The sequence below is a fragment of the Pseudophryne corroboree genome, chromosome 2 (genome assembly GCF_028390025.1).
Source record: "Pseudophryne corroboree isolate aPseCor3 chromosome 2, aPseCor3.hap2, whole genome shotgun sequence".
In the NCBI taxonomy this organism is placed as follows: domain Eukaryota; kingdom Metazoa; phylum Chordata; class Amphibia; order Anura; family Myobatrachidae; genus Pseudophryne; species Pseudophryne corroboree.
This window is the reverse complement of record NC_086445.1, coordinates 628,914,825-628,936,883: the sequence shown is the minus strand read 5'-3', so window position 1 is coordinate 628,936,883 and position 22,059 is coordinate 628,914,825. Positions and strand designations below refer to the sequence as shown.

Here is a 22,059-nt window from a genome sequence, read left to right as displayed (position 1 = left end):
AATGACGGACCTGCTGGACACTGTCTGTCAGCAGAATGCGTTTATAGAATAAAAAAAAAACACCACACGAGTGTTTAACTTTTTCAGGCAGACAATATACTGGTGGTCACTGGTCAGTCACACTGGCAGCAAAAGTGTGCACTGTTATGTACTCCTGCTATAACTGCTCCCCAGTCTCCCCCACAATTAAGCTGTGTGAGCAGTGAGCACTCAGCACAGTCAGATATACATAGATGATATTATCAATCATGCAGCACACTGAGGCTGAGCACAGATATGGTATGTGACTGTGTATCGTTTTTTTTCAGGCAGAGAACGGATTTTAAATAATAAATAAAACTGGTAGTCACTAGTATAACTATCAGCAAAACTCTGCACTCTCTGAGTACTCCAGTCCTACTGCTCCCCAAAATTACTAAAATTAAATTACTAGTAAATCAAGTGTCTCACTCTCTATCTAAACGGAGAGGACGCCAGCCACGTCCTCTCCCTATCAATCTCAATGCACGTGTGAAAATGGCGGCGACGCGTGGCTCCTTATATAGAATCCGAGTCTCGCGATAGAATACGAGCCTTGCGAGAATCCGACAGCGGGATGATGACGTTCAGGCGCGCTCGGGTTAACCGAGCAAGGCGGGAAGATCCGAGTCTGCCTCGGACCCGTGTAAAAAGGCTGAAGTTCGGGGGGGTTCGGATTCCGAGGAACCGAACCCGCTCATCTCTAGTGACAAGTACCTCTGCCACAGTAGAGACAGGAGTAGGTCTTGTATCCTGACTCAGCTTGGCCAGAGGGCAAGACTTGTCACCACACTTTGGCTTGCGCAACTCACAGGTCTGCAGATAGTGGCCTAAACCCCCACAATATAGGCATAAGTTTAAGTTTCTGCGACGCAGACGCTCCTCTTCTGAGAGCCTGGGCCGCAGAAAACTTTTAAACCTTTTCTCTTCACTTAAACCAAAGGATTCTCTTGTCACCACACTGTGAACAAGAGTCTCTTTAGAGATAGATGTACTCTCAACGACTTCTGGCAAGATGAGCAAGATTTTAGTCAGAAGGTTTTGCAGTTGCTTTAAGGATTGCTGCAAAACTTCTAGTCGCTCAGGTCTCAAAGCACTGAAAGCAGAGTTCAGGGCTGAGAGAGATGCTTGCAGGGCTTGCATAGTAGACATAGGAGGATTTAAAACTAGACAAGACAAGGCAAGACTAGACAAGGCAAGACTAGACAAGGCAAGACTGAATTTTTTAAACTAGACAAAACAAGACTGGATTTTTTTTTTTTTAAATACCGGATTGGATTCTGCACTCTGAGTTCTAGACAGGACTGGATTTCTAAACACCGGACTGGATTCTGCACACTGAATTCTAGACAGGACTGGATTCTAAACACCGGACTGGATTCTGCACACTGAATTCTAGACAGAACTGGATTCTAAACACCGGACTGGATTCTAGACTAGACACTGGACTGGGCCAAAAAAGAAAAAAGTTTTATTTCTTTTTTGTGGTAGGGCTGGTGATAATGTTAGGTTCCTGGTGCTCAGAACAAGGGAGATGTTATGAAGTGAGTCCAGAGCACCAGGACGTAATACTGGATTTGGAGAAATGGAACGGGAATAGCCCCTGGCACCCTACCTCCATTGTTTTACCCATGTTATCAATTCACGCTTGCAGGACTATGGTTTCTTGGGCCCATGGCAGCCGCGTTTGAAGGGCGGATTAGGTCTGCCCAACTCCGATGCCCCCTCAGGTCTTAAAGAGAGACAAAGCGTGAACTGAGACAGGGTAATAACAAGGGGCCCTCTAACTGAAACAACCAAAGCCAGGGGCTACTAACTAGCCTAAAACTAAATGTATGTGCGGCTTGCCGCCAAAGGAAAAGAACAACAAAGGAAATGCTGACCACACGCCGACACAATACTTTTGTGTACCGGCGGTGACAGCATAAGCAGAACCCTCTGCAAAACACCAATGACAGATACAACCAAGGAATACCGCGGCCTAGGCCGACGGACGCGGCAAAGCCGCTACTCACGGAACCGGTACAAATACTGGCAAACGGACAGGAACCCCCAATGCTGCCGACACAGACTCTCAGAACTGGAGGACAGGCAGATTCCAAACGACAGACCGGTGGACACCAAGAAGCCAGAAACTCGACCAGGCATAGGCAAAGCCACAGGACTTCAGGACAGGAACGCTTCATGGCAGGACACGGGATCAGACACAGGAATCGACACAGGGACTGACACAGGAATCGACACAGGAAGCAGCTAGACAGACACTGCTAGACAGGAGCTCAGGAACTGGCAGGAACAAGCTCAGAACTCAAGCACTCTGGAAGACTGGAAACCTAGAAATATCACCAGCGTCTGTGAATTGCACTCAGCCAGCATATAACAGAGAGGCCTAATTAATTATGTCGTGCAGCTGCCCCGTTGCATGACTCCAAACTGACAAGATGCAATTAGCAGACAGGTGAGACCAACCACATGGAAACAGGCTGCAATTACACAGACTCACCACTGACAGCAAACAAATATCTTCTAAACCAGAGCAAAAGGAAATCCTGGCCTGCAAGAGAACTATAAACATAAAATAGGAATGAACCACTACCTGTGGTTCATAACAGTATCCTCTCCTTAAGGGTGAGCTCCGAGCACCCCATGACACCCACGGGGAACATAAACAGAAGTATAACATAAAATACATGACCAAAATGAAACATAGGAATGAGCCACAGCCGTGGCTCATAACAACGTGGACAGCCCTGCAAAATGCATATGAAGGTAAAGGTCTAATGAGAAAGATAAGTTTAAGATGCATGCTATATGGAACGAAACTGAGTACCTGCAAGGACATGAACGATTACATTGATAAGTTATTGTCGATAGCTCAGCAGTTGGCATCTCTAGGGGCACAGGTGGATGAGGAAGAAGTCGCAATGGCTATGTTACAGAATCTGATGCCAGAATTAGATTTTTTTTGTGGTTGCGTTAGAGTCAAATGACACTAAACTGACAACGGAGGTTGTAAGAGCCTAGTTGCTGCAATTCCAAGAACGTATTCCTGTTGAGACCATAGCTGAGGGTTCTGCCTTGATCACAAAGGGTACAAAGTCCAGAAAGCACAAATTCAAGTGTTTTGTATGTCAAAAGATAAAGTAGGACATAAAGCTTCAGATTGCAGAATGAAAAATTCCAGTGGTGCGCAGAAGCAGCGTGATAAGACAAATTAATCAGCATTGAATGTAGCAGACAGTCACAGGAAGGATTGCCGGTACATGGACTCGGGGGCCACTAGACATTATAGTTGCAATAAGCATTGGTTCAATTCTTTAACACCGTGTGTTCCCACTACAGTTACAGGGATTGGAAATAAGGCCCTTACTGCATTACAAGCTGGGACAATAACACTACAATTAAGAATTGGAGGTGAGAGTTGTTACAGATATCCAAGATGTGTTGTACGTGCCTGATTTAGGAAGTAATCTCATTGCTATCAGTATCCTAGAGAATAAAAGCTACAAAGTACAAATTCAGAAGGGTGAGTGTATGGTGCAGAATAAAAGAGGGACTGTCATTGCTTCAGCAACCCGGTGCAACCAACTATATGTCCTGGACACTGAGGAGTGTACTGCAATGATGGCTACTGGGGAAAAACAGCCAATGGAGCTGTGGAACAAACACTTGGGTCACCTGGGTTATGACAATGACCAGAAACTGCTAGATGGAATGGTAACAGGGATCACCATGAGCAACGCTGAAAGACCCATGTGTGAGAGCTGCATAAAAGGTGAGCAAACTCGCAACCCATTTCCAAAGTTAGTTAATAGAGCAGAGACACCATTAGCTCTAGTGCACACAGACGTGTGTGGTCCAATGGAAGAAGAATAAATCAGTGGCTACAGGTATTTCATGACTCTCTTTGATGACGCCACAAGAATGACACACGTGTACTTTAAGGAGAAGAGTGAAGTTGTCAACAAAATTGTGGAGTACAAAAATCAGGTGGAGAATCAGACAGGTCTGAAACTACAGATCCTGACATCAGACAATGGTGGAAAGTATGATAACAAATTCTTAGCCGCATTCCTTAGGAATATGGTATAAAGCATCAGCTAACTATTGCCTACACACTGGGCCCTCATTCCGAGTTGATCGCTCGCAAGGCGAATTTAGCAGAGTTGCTCACGCTAAGCCTACGCCTACTGGGAGTGTATCTTAGCTTCTTAAAATTGCGACCGATGTATTCGCAATATTGCGATTTCAAACTACTTAGCAGTTTCAGAGTAGCTTCAGACTTACTCGGCATCTGCGATCAGTTCAGTGCTTGTCGTTCCTGGTTTGACGTCATAAACACACCCAGCGTTCGCCCAGACACTCCCCCGTTTCTCCGGCCACTCCTGCGTTTTTTCCGGAAACGGTAGCGTTTTTATCCACACGCCCCTAAAACGCCGTGTTTCCGCCCAGTAACACCCATTTCCTGTCAATCACACTACGTTCGCCGGAGCGAAGAAAAAGCCGTGAGTAAAAATACTATCTTCATTGTAAAATTACTTGGCGCAGTCGCAGTGCGAATATTGCGCATGCGTACTAAGCGGAATTTCACTGCGATGCGATGAAAATTACAGAGCGAACGACTCGGAATGAAGGCCACTGGAACCCAATGGCGTGAGTGAGCGGGCAAACTGCACAATTGTTGAGAGAGCACGGACTATGTTAAGTGATGCTGGCCTGGAAAAGAAGTTTTGGGCAGAAGCAGTATCTACTGCAGTATACCTAAAGACTTGTGCACCTACAGTGGCCGTCAAAGGTAGAACGCCACTGGAGGCGTGGTTCAGGAAAAAGCCAAGTATCAGTCTTCTTCGTGTCTTCGCGTGCAAAGCTTTTGCACATATACCAAAAGAGAAAAAGAGAAAGCTAGATCCAAAATCCATAGAATGTATAATGCTTGGATGCTGCGACGAATGCAAAGGATTCAGACTTTGGGATGTTACAAGTAAATGTCTTCTTAAATCCTTAGATGTGGTATTCTATGAGACAGCACCACAAACTGGAACAGTGGAGCAACAACAAAATGTATTATTGGTTGTACAGGCAGCAGAAAGCGTGTCTGAATCTGAGAATGTCAAAGGAGACAACAAGTCAGAGAACAGAAGTTTCACGAGGAGCAACAAAGACATTCCAGCCAAGAAATACAGTAAGGAGTATGCAAACATAGCTTACTATGAACCTCAAAACATACAGGAAGCTAAGTCAAGCAGTGACTGGACAGAGTGGAAGTCAGCAATTGATACAGAACTGTCAGCATTAAACGATAACAGTACATGGAGTATGGTTGATAGACCAAGCGACCGTAAAAAAATTAAGAACAAGTGGGTTTTCTGCAAGAAGTTGAACACAGACAGGACAGTAGCTTGCTACAAAGACCGCCTTGTTGCAAAGGGATATACCCAGAAGTATGGAATCGATTATGGAGAGATCTACTCATCAGTTGTAAGGTGTAGCACCTTAAGGTTAGTGATTGCTGTTGCTACACTACATAATCTACTGTTATATCAACTAGACTTTGATTCCGCATTCTTTAATGGAGAATTGATTGAAGAAATTTATATGGAACCACCTGAACATTATGCAATAATTTCCAAGTATGAAATGACAGATGCAAAACCAGTAAGTACTCCCATTGATAAAAGTACAAAGATGGTCAAGGCCATGTCACCAGGCAGCAAAGGGGAGATAGAGGAAATGCAAGAAATCCCTTATCAAAATGCCATTGGTAGTTTGCTGTATGCAAGAATTGGGACACGTCCAGACATCACACATGCAGTGAGTCGGGCAAGCCAGTTCGCAAATAATCCTGGGAGACAACACTGGATTGCAGTAAAGAGAATACTAAGGTACCTCAAAGGTACAAGTTCACTAAAGCTGAAATTTACAAGATCGACAGATACCAGCTTCAAAGTATTCTGTGACACCGACTGGGAATCAGATGAGGATAATAGACATTTTTATACTGGATACCTGTTTGCACTGGTAGGCGCAGCTGTAAGCTGGGCAAGTAGGAAACAACTCACAGTTGCTCTTTCTACAACAGAGGCAGAGTACATGGCGCTCACATAAACTTCAATAGAAGTGCTTTGGATAAGAGAGACTTTATGCGAATTAGGTCTTCCTTACCACAGTGTGATCATCATCATAAAGTGTGATAACAAGGGAGCAATTGATCTTTCTTGTAGCACAAAGCATCATGGACGATCTAAACACATTGCTATAAGACATCATTTCATCCATGAGTTTGTGGAAAACAAATTCGTCAATGTGGAATATGTTGCAAGTGAAGAAAATATTGCCAACATGTTGACAAAAGGGCTGTCATCACACTTGCTACTTTCATTCCTGATGAAATGTGGACTAGAATATGGTTAATGTTGATTTATTCTTACTGTTTTTACTTCACGGTATGTTTTCGGTTACAGGAGTGACTTTATTAATTTGTTTGATAAAATGTCATGTTCTTTAAACTTGTGATGGGAGACAGTCTTGAGCGAGGTGGAGTGTTAGGATATGGAATGCTCTGTACCTGTCTCCTTCTGTGTATCAGTCTATGGGTGCATCCCCTAGTGTTAGACCTCTAGTGCCAGGAGTCACTCGGAGGTGGAGTCATATGATGTAGTTCCTGTTCCTCCATCTCAGAGAGAGAGAGAGACTGAGGAGAGTGACACACACACACACACACACACACACACACACACACACACACACACACACACACACAGACTGGGAGACAGAGGGGGTAATTCCAAGTTGTTCACAGCAGGATTTTTGATAGCAATTGGGCAAAACCATGTGCACTGCAGGGGAGGCAGATATAACATGTGCAGAAAGAGTTAGATTTGGGTGGGTTATTTTATTTCTGTGCAGGGTAAATACTGGCTGCTTTATTTTTACACTGCAAATTAGATTGCAGATTGAACACACCCCACCCAAATCTAACTCTCTCTGCACATGTTATATATGCCTCCCCTGCAATGCACATGGTTTTGCCCAATTGCTAACAAAAATCCTGCTGCGATCAACTTGGAATTACCCCCAGAGTCCTGTGTGTACAAGTGTGCAGAGCTGAGACTGGGAGCAGATCTCAGCTACAGAGACTCACAGTGTTTCCAGTGCATGCATCATTTTCTCTACAGTAGGAGTCAGACTGCACGGCTGTGCAGTCCTCCATGCTTCACCACCACAGACATCTCCTGATAAGTACCACTACCTAATGCTGTTACCTTGTGTGATATATGGGCTCCTGATTACCAATATCAGTGTTACATCTGAGTCACCTGTGTACACTAAATAAACCTGCATTACTGTTAAGTCTTTAAGTGTGTGGATTGACGTCACTGCACCAGATAGCCCAGTACACTCTGCCAATATATGTACGGTATGATCCTCCGTTACTGGCTTTATGTATATATGCATTTATATTTATGTGGGGTTGAGTGCTAATTGACGGGGGCGCTATGCGCAAGATAGTGCGCCGATGTGCAAGCAAATGTATGAGCAGTCAGTGGCACTGACCGTTCTGACAATTGCAGCTATCAATTTCACCAGCTGCAGCTGTCATTGCCGGATGCACCGCACTGTCTCTAGCTGCCAGCTCCGACAGTCAGAGATTGTGCAAAACAAAAAATAATACAATCTGTGTAAATGCTGGTCCTCCAAAATAGTTACAGCCGACAGAGTGAGCGTGCACTTCACCAAAGAGGTGCCCTCCTTAGCAAAACAAACAATAATACATGTGGCTGTTATCAGGACCAGTTTCACTGCGATACTGAAGTGAGGGCCACAAAAATAATGGGCAATATGTGCATAATAATACATCTCCCCCGATCACTCTCTACTTTTACTCATAACCGCCTACTGCTTCCTGTTATAAGATACCCACTCAACTTGGCTACAAAAATCTCTAGTTGTTTACAGAAAATATGGTACATGATTGCCATTCACGTGGTTGCTCTCTGTACTATTTAGCACTGGGATGCTGTCTGTATTGTTTGTGGGTCACATGGTGCCCTAGCATGTGGCATATTATGAACTCACTATCTTTGCAATGTTGTTCAAAGACATATCGTGTCGGCCCTGCAGCACAGTCGAGCCGTTATATCTTGCAGATACACTGTATCGACATGTCTTGTGTGTATGGGTGACCCGTTTGCCCTCTGTATTTCTGGCTTCAAAGACTGCTGACACTGATGTCACAGCTGGGCGAGCAAATTGAAATGTGTTGTCTGGACTTCCATATCAAATGAGCGATTTGTAAGTGTGAATAGCTTACCTAATCGGCTACTCAGTCAATGAGACGGACAGTTGGCTGCTTATCGTTGCAGTTTGCACCCAGTCTTATACTTTACATGTATGCCTTCCATTATGCTCTACTGATCCTGTCCTCAGCATTATTCAAATACTCATCTCCACTTACCAGTGCCATCAGTCATGTACTCATCTCATTGACACCAGTGTGCTTCCTGTTTCCAGCCTGCATTATCATCATGTGCTATCAGCTTACCATCTGCAGCTATCATCGTGTGCTAGGAAGATACCACCTGCATTACCTTTCTGTGTTGCTAACCCCAGACTGCTCACCATCGTGTAGTGTTCATTACAGTCTGCATACCATCCTGTGTGCTTATTATTGCTCTCATACTACAGAGTGCCATTCCCGTTACTAACCAGTTACCTGTGTGCAGTTCCTGTATCTACCAGCAGTCCTCACTCATTGCAGAATGCACATACATCTGGTGTGTAGGCTGACCATATTATCCCTTTAACCTGGGACCCTCATGAATTACACAGGTTCTGTGGCTGGCTGACTACAAGCTTCCATTTCACCTGGTTTTAAGCAGCCATAGAACCTGTGTAATTCATGAGTGTCCCAGGTTGAAGGGATAATATGGTCACCCAACTGGTGTGTAATACATAGACTGAGATCATCCCTATCGTGTCACATCTCCCATAGATCTGACTGGGAAGAAGCATCACTTTTTCACCTATTCAACCATTCCAGTCTAAACAGACCTGCCCAGTTTCCTTAGGGGGTTATTCAGGTTTGTTAGCAAACTAAAAAAGTTAGCAATTGGGCAAAACCATGTTGCTCTGCAGGTGGGGCAGATGTAACATGTGCAGAGAGATTTAGGGCCTAATTCAGGGGGTAATTCAGACCTGATTGCTACGGTGCGTTTTTTGCATCCCTGTGATCAGATATTCAACACCTACAGGGGAGGGTATATGGTGTGTGTAGGTGTGCGTTCGCTTTTGTCGGAGACCTGCACAAACATCAGTTTGTGCAGTCTCTGCACTGCCCAAGACTTACTCAGCTGCTGCGTTTTTTCATACTGATCGGGGCTGGAGCTGACATCAGACACCCTCCCTCAAAACGCCTGGTCCCTCCTGCATTTCTCCGGACACTCCTGTAAAATGGTCAGTTGCCACCCACAAATGGCCACTTCTTGTCAATCACCTTGCGATCGCCCATGTGATCGTTTTTTTCGCACCATCCCATCGCTAGGCACTGATGCCCGGTGCTATTGTGCGTCGCATTGGTGCATTGCGGTGCATAGGCATGCGCAGTTCAGATCTGATCGCACGCTGTGTGAAAACGCACAGCAGTAATCAGGTCTGAATTATCCACTCAGATCTGATCGCAGCAGCAAATTTGTTAGCTAATGGGCAAAACCATGTGCACTGTAGGGGGGGGGGGGGGGAAGAGGAAACATGCAGAGAGAGTGATGGGCCCTACACACATGGCGAGGTGCCCGGTGGCTGTTACGGCCGACGGGCGTCCTGGCAGCAGGGGGGAGGTGACAGGGGCAGTGAAGTTTCTTCACTCCACCCGTCACCCGGCTCCATAGCAGTGCAAGCTAATATGGACGAGATTGTCCATATTGGCTTGCATGTTTAAACGAGCCGGCACCAACGATGAACGAGCGCGGGGCCGCGCACCGTTCATCATTGGTGCCTACACACTGAAAGATATGAACGATATCTCGTGCATTAATGAACATGATCGTTCATATCTTTCAGTGAAATCTTTAAGTGTATAGGGCCCATTAGATTTGGGTGGGGTGTGTTCAAACTGAAATCTAAATTGCAGTGTAAAAATAAAGCAGACAGTATTTACCCTGCACAGAAACAATATAACCCACCCAAATCTAACTGTCTCTGCACATGTTATATCTGCCCCACCTGCAGTGCACGTGGTTTTGTCCATTAGCTAACAAATTTGCTGCTGCAATCATATCTGAATTGGGATCCGGTCTGAAGATCGACAGTATCTAGGTCGACAATGGTTAGGTCGACCACTATAGGTCGACAGTCACTAGGTCGACATTGATGGAAGGTCGACAGGGTTTCTAGGTCGACATGTGCTAGGTCGACAGGTCTAAAGGTCGACATGAGTTTTTCACATTTTTTTTCTTTTTTTGAATTTTTTCATACTTAACGATCCACGTGGACTACGATTGGAACGGTAATTTGTGCCGAGCGAAGCGAAGGCACCATGCCCGAAGCATGGCGAGCGAAGCGAGCCATGCGAGGGGACGCGGTGCCCTAATTTGGGATCCCGGTCACTCTACGAAGAAAACGACACCAAAAAAAAAAAAATCCTCATGTCGACCTTTAGACCTGTCGACCTAGCACATATCGACCTAGAAACCCTGTCGACCTTCCATCCATGTCGACCTAGTGACTATCGACCTATAGTGGTCGACCTAAACATTGTCGACCTAGATACTGTCGATTTGATGAACCACACCCATCTGAATTACCCCTTTAGATTTGGGTGGGTTATATTGTTTCTGTGCAGGGTAAATACTGACTGCTTTATTTCTACACTGCAATTTATATTTCAGTTTGAACACACCCCACCCAAATCTAACTCTCTCTGCACATGTTATATCTGCCCCACCTGCAGTGCAACATGGTTTTGCCCAATTGCTAACTATTTTGGTTTGCTAAAAAACATGAATAACATATCCTCCAACAAGACTCGCCCACTAGGTACAAAATGCTCTGTTTCTGGACTTCCCTCTTAGTTTATTATTGCCATCACCTGTGAAGAAACAGCTTTCTTATCATTTAACTAGTTCAACACAGGTGATGGAAATCATAAATTAAGAGGGAAGTCCAGGAACAGAGCATTTTGTACCTAGTGGGGCGGGTCATGTTGGAGGGTCTGGAATAAGGCCCTTAGCACGGAGCCCAAAACAAATCTAAAATCTGACAGTTTGTTCTAGGCGAGTCATGTCAAATTCATGGTCATACAGCTGTTGTGAAACTACAAGTCCCAGCATGCTTTACCAACTAATCAGTGGAAGGCATACTTAACTACTTGAGGGAGGAAATGCTCTGTTCCTGGACTTTCCTGGTAATGTATGATTGCCATCACCTGTGGTGAAACACCTTTCTCATCAATTAACTAGCTCACCACAGGTGATGGCAATCATACATTACCAGGAAAGTCCAGGAAAAGAGCATTTTCTCCCTCAAGTAGGCAAGTATGCCTTCCACTGATTAGTTGGTAAAGCATGCTGGAACTTGTAGTTTCATAACAGCTGGAGGGCCACGAGTTTGACATGCCTGTTCTCGGCCAATGGATCCAGTAAAAAAATAAATCCAAGATGCAGAATCAATGCAAAATGTGGTGAGTAGACTGAAAAAAGAAGAAGTGATGCAAGGTCAAATGATGCAATATCTGCAATATCTCTCCAAACCATCATACTAGTCCTGTTTCTCAAGTGCTTCTTCAAGCTAAATCCCTGGACAGTAGAGGGATTTTCCAACTGACCCAACAACCGTTGTGGTGCAAGCTGACTGTGTTTTGTATGAATGCCAAGTACCACCTCTACCTTACCTGAACACCCATCATTGTGGACAGCGTGGCCTATGAAGAAGCACCTAGTGGGGTGCAGAACAGTCCCATACCTTTGCCTAGTAGTGAGCCTATTTAGACAATAAACACACCACTAGCCCCTTTCTTTGTCACCAGATCAGCAAGATATTCCTTGTTACTCCCATTTTTAGTCTGTTTGTTCTTTGTTGTACACTGTCCCTGCATCCAACACTTGTCACAAACTTGATATATGAAATATATTTGGGCTGAAAGTAAATAATTGTTATGTGGACCGCCATGTTCTGGTAGTTAATGTGTTTTCTTTGTGTGTGGACAGCAGGCCCCACCTCTGGGATGGAGTCCTGATGTCTTGGAAGGTATCAGAAGGTTCTCCTCTGAGAGGACATAACTTATGGTAGGGTTCCTTTGAAGCTGTACACTTTACCCAGAAGGGGGCGGCTATTCATTACAAATGTGCAGTGCCCCGCAAAAAATATATGTTAACTTGGCACTATTTTCAGCGGCTGCCTCTAATTCACTGAAGCAATTTAGTTTTGCTCCGGTGCTGGTACAGCTGCTTCACAAATCACCTGAAAAAGTTGCTTATGCTGCTAATTGGTAGTGGCAAAAGGTTACCTGGCCAAGATTAGTTTAAGCACTCCAGACCTCCTTCCAACAGGAAGGAGCAGGGCTTGAACAATAAGCAGAATCAGGAATGCAACAGGACTCAAATGATGAGCCAGTTACTTAAAACATGTGGAAACTGCTATAGCCACAAATTTATCAGGCCTGTTCACTTTAAAGAATAGGCCTCTAGATGACAACCCTACCACATGATTCCTGCCAGGCTTCATAGTAGTTTTGGTGCGCAAATACTCCCTGGCACAAACTGTCAAAGAATAAACAGAGATTCATTATAGGATATACAGCTTAATATTCATAGTACTTAATTTAGGTCTCAGCTACCTTTTATCCACACTGATATACAGATTTGTTTGACAATTTCTCACAACAAAAATACTATCATTTTTAATAATAGGATTGTTCATACGGTATTACTTAAAGTTTAGTTTTTTTGTTCTTTATCAGTTATGATGTTGTCCTTTGTGTCTATCACATGCCCTTTCCATAAAAGCCTGTGATTTGAGGCAAATAGTTCTCACCTTAAGAGCAAGACAAACTGTTATTAGATGTTTTTTATGGGATGACAGATCTTTTTATTTACAGTTTCTTGAACTTTTTTCAAAACATTTTTTTATAGCTGGTTATCTGCTGTAATCACGTCTTCATTTACTTTGGGCACACATTTTTTGTGTGGCAACAATTAAAAAAAAAAGAGAATGCATATTGTCATACAGGTTCCAACCAAGAGACAGAGTAGAACCACATTGAGCAGTATAAGGAATGTAACACAAAAATAAATATAATAAAACATTTAAATAGACTGCCATCAAAACATTTCCTGGAGGTAAAAATATAAATGACCTTTAAAATAACCTCTAAGACACTTCTAGTTAACACCGAGGGAAAATTCCCCACATACTGTATAATACATTTCCACACATAATCATAAGCCTCTATATGGTCCATTCTTTAATGTACAATAATTGTACAGTAGATGCACTGGCTTGATAGTAAAGTGATCCCCAATCTTACTCTCATATGTATTCTAGCAATATCCGACAGATGAATAGCCACAAAGTCTATTTCAGTTTGTAGAAAAATATGCAGTTTGGTATGGTTTACGGTTACACACTCCTTGTAAAGCAATTAGTGCCTCCCACTGTCATATTCACCGAGCATGAATGGCAATATTGTGGGCAAACTCAGTTCTGCACTAACATGTGATAAGAACAGCACTTTTTTTACCTTTCCCTGGTATTTTGATCAGGGACACATATTCTGCTAACTGGTTGCATTTGCCTACACTGAGACACTCTCAAAGCACAAGGTCAAACTGATACAAAAGGGAAAGAGGGCTAATAAAAACTGAAATCATGAACATTGCCTAGCGTACATCAACAATTGACTGTATTAATTTTCTTTAGTAACATTTATAGTGCCAGAAGAGCTGACCATTTGTAGTGTATCACTACAATATATTAATATATTCCCACATATGAAGATGAAGTATCTACCATCTACCATGTTCTTATGTTCACACAGTATTCTACTAACTCGCCTCTTGTTCCTATACCCTCACAAATTTGTCAAATCCTTTCTCTTTCCTAGTATACCATATTCAAGCATGCAGTGAATGTTCCTATTCTGAAAAGCAAAATTCTGACCCAAATGCTCTCTCAAGTGATAGTCCCATCTCTCAGTTCCTTTGCCCCTCCAAGATACTTGAGAGGCTTGCTTATACTTGCCTCACTTGCCTTCTTGCCTCACACAACATACTCCACCATCTTCAGTCAGCTTTCTTTCCCAGCAGTTCACTGAGGCTTCACTGACTATGGTGGTCAGTGATTTAATCAAAAAGCCATCAAGTAATTTTACTGGTTCTCTCTGCTTCATTTGACACACTGGGTCACTGTCTCCTCATACAAACACTACATTCCCTAGTCTTTTCCTGGTTCTCTTCGTACTTATCAAATCACACTTTGGGTCTGATTCTGAATCGCACGTAACGGCAATGTTGGACACAGTGGAGCGATGCTTTTTGTCTGCAGATCAAATTATGATGCACAGTAGCAGAATTTTAAGCAGCGTTCCTGGATTGTGATTGGGAGGTAACAGGGGAGTGGCTAAAAAGACGCATGAAGTCTTATAGGAGTGTCGTGGACATGTTGCCAAAAGCAGTTGCATACAGAGATGCATAGTCACTCACACAGGAGGCCATGCTCCTGAGGAGAAACCACACCTTCCATATGGCTGGTCCAACTTTCAATGGTACATCCAATAATATGTCTAAACACTTACCAGATGGTAATGCAGTGTTTATAGAGTGGGCATCTCAGTCCTTTCATGGAAGCATGGATGTACATTAGGGAAGGGCTTTTTAGCATAAGTTGCAGGTGCGACTGCGGCAACAGGTGCTTAGACAGCCACAACTGCATACAACTCAGAATTAAACCATTTGTGTTAATTTCTCTGGATCCTCATACTCTACACTCCCTTTACAAATTGAAGTACCACTAGGCTCAGTCATAGGTCCCCTGCTCTTCTCTATATATACAGTACTATAGCTCTTAGAAAGCTATTAAGCTCATTTTGATTTCAGTATCCTCTATATGCAGATGATACCCAAATTTACTTATCCTCTCCCGATCTCTCATCATCTGTGTTGGCCCCTATTACTAACTGTGTTTTTGCCATTTAATATTGGATGACCTCTCTCCGCCTCATTCTTGCAAAAATACAGCTATTAAAAATCCCAATAGTCACCATAAATTAGCTAAAATACATTTTATATCTCTATTGGCAACATAACAAACAACCCAACACCTCAACCCACTGCCTAGGTGCCATCTTTGACTCCGAACTGTCTTTTGCTCTTCACATTCAGTTTGTTTCCAAATCCTGTTACACAAATCAAAGAAATAGCCAGGGCCGTTTCTAGACAATTTGGCTCCCAGTGCGAACACTAAAAAAAATGCTCCATCCTATATACATATTTTAAAAAATATTTGGGGGTTTGGCCTTGCTGTAATGGGCATGGATTTGCTGTAATGGGTGTGGCCTTGCAGGAAAAGGATACTTTCACAGACATACAGTGTCGCTTACACCATATTATACCTCCACTGTTATACCCCTGACACCATATTATTTCCCCCACATGCCCCTGTCACCATATTATGCCCCCACTGTAATGCCCCTGACACCATATTATGTCCCCACTGTAATGCCCCCACATGCTCATTACCATATTATGCCCCCAATGTAATGCCCCTGTCACCATGTTATGACCCTACATGTGCCTGTCGCCATATTATGCCCCCACCATAATGCCCCCACATGCCTCTGTCACCATATTATGCCCCCACTGTAATGCCACAGTACCTGCTCATTGTCAAGGGGTTCTGCTCATTGTCAAGTGGTTCAGCTCATTGTCAGGGGATCCCCTTGACTGCCGCTGCCACTCTCTTCAGTCCCCAGGTGCTGTCCAAGCCTGTTCCCAGTTCAAAGTTGAAAATGACCTCCTCAAAATGGCCGCTACCTCCTCTAGTATTCTTAAAAACTGCCTTCTATGAGGTGGTGGTAATTTTGGGACACATATTCAGTAGTATTCCAGACTGAATACTGTAACATGCAGTTGCTGTGGCCATGGCGCCCTGTGCAATTGCACAGTTTGCCTGACCCAAGAAACAGCACTGGAAATATCATAGGCAAATATCTCACACAAGACACTGCACAAACTTAAATTGCACTCATAATCTCCTGCATTGACTACTGGAATAGTCTCTTTGCTGGTCATCATCCCCATACCAGATGTCTCCTGTTACAATCTATTTTGAATGCAGTCGGATAGACTCTGTCTATCAGTCCCTTTATTGGTTGCCTGTGTTTAACACATCCAATATAATGTACTTCTATTAACACCACAACTAAAAGGAAAATAAGATAAAAGGAAATTGTGCTAATGCCAAACAGGGTGTGAGTATTGGTTTTAAACTGCAGCCTTTGGGGAAAATGAAAGTAGCTCCCAAGTTGCTCCAAAAGAGGAATGATTTAAACACAAATGCTCCAGCGCTGTGTACTGTGTAAGACAAACTATCTATGGAACAATTGACTCATTCATAAAAATTGAACTGCAGCTAGAAGAATGTTTACCAGTCTTAAATTGAGAGAGAACAATTTTATTAATTATTTCACATAGTACTGTGTCCTCAAGTGAATAGACATATTAAAAAAATAATTAGATTAAAAAAAATGAAAAGCAATGTTATGTCATGGTGTAAGTACTTCTGTTAGCACACATAAAATATTTATCTTAGGTTTCAAATTTCAGAAGACGCAATAATTAGCACTAAAATATAAAAATAGCTATATTATAAAACATAATAATGTGAGCATTACAACAAATTGAAACTTAAAATAAAAATAAATCATATAACAAAGATAAACAGAGTAATTGCATGGCCCAAAAGTAACACTTTTCATGGAGAAGTACCTCTGTTTCTTCAGGCAGAATTTTTATGAATGAATAAAAGGATTTTTCATAGTTAGTTTGTGTATACAATTGTGTTATAGACGGTATCAGGAAACACTTGTGTTTCTATGCATAAACAAGACTACACCAACATACACCTATTTTTTTTGCCTCAAAATATTTTTTTCTCTGCACAAACTCTATGCCTTTCATTCACACTTACTACTTTCACCCATACATAGTTACAGGACTTTTTGTTGGCCATGCCCACTCTGTGGAATGACATGCCTCACGCAAGTCTTCTAGCCTTCAAGTGTTCCCTGAAAACTCATCACTTCAGACAAACTTAGCAAATTCCAGAACAACCTACAGTACGTAACCACCCTAAATTGTCCTATCCAGTTACCTCCCCTCTAAACAGTTCAAATACAGTGTACATGTGTTCTCTTTCTATACCTAAACTGTGACTCATGCCAAAATTGCTTCTAACATTGCTGTATAACTGAATCATAGCATACTGAGCACCTTTTACCCTTAAATATGGGTGGATCAATATGCCATACGTAGGCCTTAATCTCATGCATCAAAATACTATTTACATTTAAATAGTAAGCTTGCCCTCTTACCTATCTTATGTTAATACCTGGTTTTCTTTTACAGTATTACTATTTTATAGTTGGTGTGCAAATCTCTGTATAGCACGTGTGTAGTGATTTTTCATTAATATACAAAGCAATTTCTACTGTGTAGAAATGTATTTAAATATAATGTATTACAGTATACACAAGATTATAAATATAAAATGCTTTATATGTTTGTGTTTCTGTTCTAGCTCTGGCCAGTAAACCCACGTATGTCAGCTACAGTAACCACGCTATATAGAAAGCACTGATTGGAAATGCCCTTGAACATTGGGAGGGGCCAAACAAGTGGTCACATCAGATGCTGCTCAGTACTGAAAATCAGGACCAGTCGGAACGGCTAGTTAACCCGTCGTAGGGCGGAGAAGCGCGTCTGGCGCAGACAGGAGAAAAAAAAGCTGGCATCAAAGCCACATACCTGGGCACATTAAATCCCCTACATATTAAGGATCTGAAAACTCATCATAACTTGCTACATGTTCCAGTTCAAATGTTCAGAATTTTATTAATTTAAAACCTTGTTTTTATTATATTTTTTTGAAATATTTTTTTCATATTTATACATGAATTATTGCAACTTTTTTGTGTTTTTATTCCACAGAAACACATCTATTTTGGATGTGTCAATTTTATTGCATTTCAATATTTTTTAAATTATTACTAGTAAGATTAAAAAAAGAATATTTTGATGTTCCCTAGTTACAGTTTTCACTTTTGTGCCCTCATTGTTTTCAAGAAAAACTTTAAGTTAAATTATTCTTGTGCTTTAAGTGCAGTTATTCTATTCCCTACCTTTATGCCTGCACCCCTGAAAATGTATTTAATTACACTGATTTCACATCATTTTTGCCATTACTTTTCCCTTTGGAAACACAGCTAAACATACTGACTGTTCCAAATGAAAATTGCTTGTGCTCTTTTCTTCTATTTTAATGTCAGAATTTAGTTTAGAATGTAATTTATAACTGCCAATTTATATAATTTAAAACTACGACATTAAAGGGGACAAATGTAAAAGCCGAGGTGGATGTAATGTGGAGAAAATATTAACATTTATAGAGGCTTTTGTAACAGGTTTGCTGACATTGCACCTATTAGACCAAAAATGCCAAATATTAAAATAGATGCAAATGACCTTATTTCAAGACAAATACAACTGGGTCTGATTACGGAATAGAGGTACCTTTATTTTTTTCTTCTGAATGAAATGACTTGACCATATAATGTTCTAAGCATATCAATTTCTTACATACATGTTTCCAATTTATGTTTTGTCTTTTTCACCGCTTTATTCTCTCTCCCTCGCTTTTCTCTTTCTCCCTAAGTGGAAAAAAAATGTATAGTTTTTTTGTGGTGCAATGAGATTGAATATTTATTATTTTAATTGTTTCATTTTCAAGAGCTATTTTTCAAAAGATGATATAAACAAAGCTAGAGATGTTCTGATGGTGCTCAGTTATCACTGCAGATCCTGTGATTACCTTAGGAAAGTCTGTTTATGGCACTGTCTATGATCACTAAGGACCAATTAAGACCTTGTTATATGAAATGCTCACACATGGAGACTGGATGTTTGAGGAATAGTAACTGCTCTGTAGATTTCCCTTGGTCAGTGAGGTCAGAAATTTTCTGATAATCCAATGTATGCAGTATGTAATCAGAATTATTTTGAATATCTCCGTAGACTGTAGACTACAGCTATTGCTTTTTCTGCTATAAAAAATAAGATTGCAAATATTCATGTAGATTTGTTTGTGTAAAAAGCTGTCTTCGTGCAACAATCAGATTCCCATTAGTGGGCAGCTTTAGAAAGACCTCAAAAAGTTACTACTGGAAAGACAACTGGACTCACTTGAGCATTGCATGTTAATAATGTCTGTGGTATATCCCCCCTACATGGGGAAAAACAATGCTACAAATTTGATTTTATTTCTAAAATAATTATCATATTTTAACGTTGTATCTGTTCCCAGAATTTGCCCCTCCCATGGTCAGTTTGCAATGTATTTATAATGAGAGTCAGAAATTTATTTTTCACCCTCCACCCCATGCAAACCTTGCGAGGTGCCTGCGTTTATGCAAAATTGTGTGTGCATGAAAATCACAGAGTCTTGAAAAAAAAATGTCTTTTCTTTCTTTTCTACCTGAGTGTTTCTAATAAAAGTTTAAAAAATAATAAGAATAATGCTGTCATATTATTTAGAGTGAGCTTGATTACTACATATGGCAAATGTTTCTTGGACGTGATACAAAGTTAGAAAATTCGAAATTTTATGTCCTCATCCTTGTAATATCATCTACTCTACTGGCCTCTCCCTCCAACTCAAGCCCCATTTCCCCTCTCCTAAATATGTTTTTTAATTATATTATATAAATTGTGTGACTGTAAACTAGAACCCTCTACTCCTACCAGTGACACTAGTCCCAACATTGATGAGTGAGGGTAGGTTTCTCTGGTGGATGATGCTATGGCTGTGATGAGGAGGGAGGGGTAATGCAGAATATTTATGATTAAATGAGATTAAGGAAGAATGATGAAGAGATATGGGGAGTAGATAATAATTTATGAAGTATGATAGGGTTAATGATTGAAGAAGGACAATTGATTAATTATAGATGAATACAGGACGAAAGAAAATACTGGCACCGGCTGGATTTCAAATAATGAGCGGATGCAAGTTTAACAATAAAAAGTTATTCATACATTTATTAAAATTAGACTAAAAAATGATTACAACAAATCTGATTGTCAAAAGGGTAATCTATAGGATAAGGAATTGAGAGTCTCTCAAATTAGCATGTGACCACTTATATTTCCACTCAGGCAATGTGCACTGATATTCTGGCTAGGACTCAGTCCTCCAAGGTATCCTCAGTAAATTTAGATATGGATATTACCATGGTCTCAGGAAGAAGTCCCCTTGGTTCTCAATTGCAGATCGAGGTCCAATAGCAGCAGGGGAGTGTTCAGAGATTCCAGATGGATGGCACCAGTAAGGATCCTATGGAAATTTGTAAGTCCAATGATTGCCAGATAATTGAGAATGACAAGTGCAGTGCCCGTGGTCAGAAGGAAAAAGGGCTCAACGCGTTTCGCTGGTCTTGGACACCGCCAGCTTCCTCAGATGAATGTTGGCCTTTAAACAAAAAATATATGTAGACTGTAATGAAATGAAATATATGAAATGAAATATACTATGGGGTGTATTCAATTGAAGTCGAATTGAGATGCGGGAGGGGAGATGGGGAGAGCCGCAGGCAGGTGGGGTAGAGCAGCCATCTGCCTGCGGCTCTCCCCCCCAGTCTCTCTGCCTCTCCCCGTCCCTCCTCTCTGAAGTCCCTGCATCACAGCCACTGCTCACGAAAGCATCCACCCGGCTCCAGCAAGCGAGGTCTCGCTTGCTGGAGCCGGGTGGATGCTGCTGTGAGTAGCAGCTGTGACATCCTCCAGCGCTGCTCACCCTGTCCCCGCCTTGGCTCTCCCCGTCTCCGGCGCTGCTCTCCCCATCTCACTTCGACTTTTTTTAAAGTCGAAGTGAGATGGTCAAAAAGGGGGCCAAAACCTGTCGGTTTTGGCCCCGTTTTCGACACAAGCACATGGATCGGCAGCTATATCGTCGATCCGCGTGGTCTTCGAGAAGTCGAATTCCTCGACTTGTCAAAAAATTTGGGGTTATATTGAATAGGTCGGAAACCCCTTCCGGCCTAAAAAAGTCGAAAACTGACGTCTTTTCGACAGACGGCAGCTTTCGACTTCAATTGAATATACCCCTATAAATACCTGTAAGTGCAGCTTTGCTGATAATTGAGTTTGATGTGTTCTGATGTTGAATGGAATGTGCACTGCAGGGGGGTGGGGAGTGGGGGCAGATATAACATGTGCAGAGAGAGTTAGATTTGGGTGGGGTGTTCAAACTGAAAGATTTGGGTGGGGTGTTCAAACTGAAATCTAAATTGCAGTGTAAAAATAAAGCAGACAGTATTTACCCTGCACAGAAACAATATAACCCACCCAAATCTAACTCTCTCTGCACATGTTACATCTGCCTCCCTGCAGTGCACATGGTTTTGCCTATTAGCTAACAAATTTGCTGCTGCGATCAGGTCTGAATTAAACCCACAATTTGATGTAATAAACCCTTGGGGGGAAAAAAAGTTTTAAAAAATTGTTTAGACATGATTGATAGACTAAATCTTTATTCACTAATTGTGAGCTATGCAGAATATGGGAATATCCAAGTTTGGAAACTCACATGAAATTTCAAGTATAAAGTACTGTCACAGAGAAAATTTCAGATCCCTCTTCTGTGGTGGTTTGGTGGCGCATATGCCTCTGAATCAGGTCCTAGGTCTGTAGTTAGAGCAGAGGGTTGAATCTATGTTGGGGTTGGGTATAACAATAATGGAGTGAGAAGTGTTTTTGTGAAATGTATCACCATGCAGAA

At 42.0% G+C, this 22,059-nt stretch overlaps 1 protein-coding gene across 2 annotated transcripts in view; it reads left to right on the top strand.

The window, feature by feature from the left end:
• GRM4 (glutamate metabotropic receptor 4) overlaps nt 1-19,789 on the top strand; it is a 411,766-nt gene extending 391,977 nt beyond the window's left edge. Inside the window, exons 11-12 of one of the 2 annotated variants that reach the window (XM_063954854.1) lie at nt 12,219-12,296; nt 17,806-17,876. In XM_063954854.1, the coding sequence (XP_063810924.1) occupies nt 12,219-12,247 (29 nt within the window). In that variant the 3' untranslated portion in view covers nt 12,248-12,296; nt 17,806-17,876. Of the gene's footprint in view, nt 1-12,218; nt 12,297-17,805 lie in introns of both variants that reach the window. The other variant, XM_063954853.1, reaches the window with a different exon arrangement.
• Nucleotides 19,790-22,059: the final 2,270 nt, after the last annotated feature.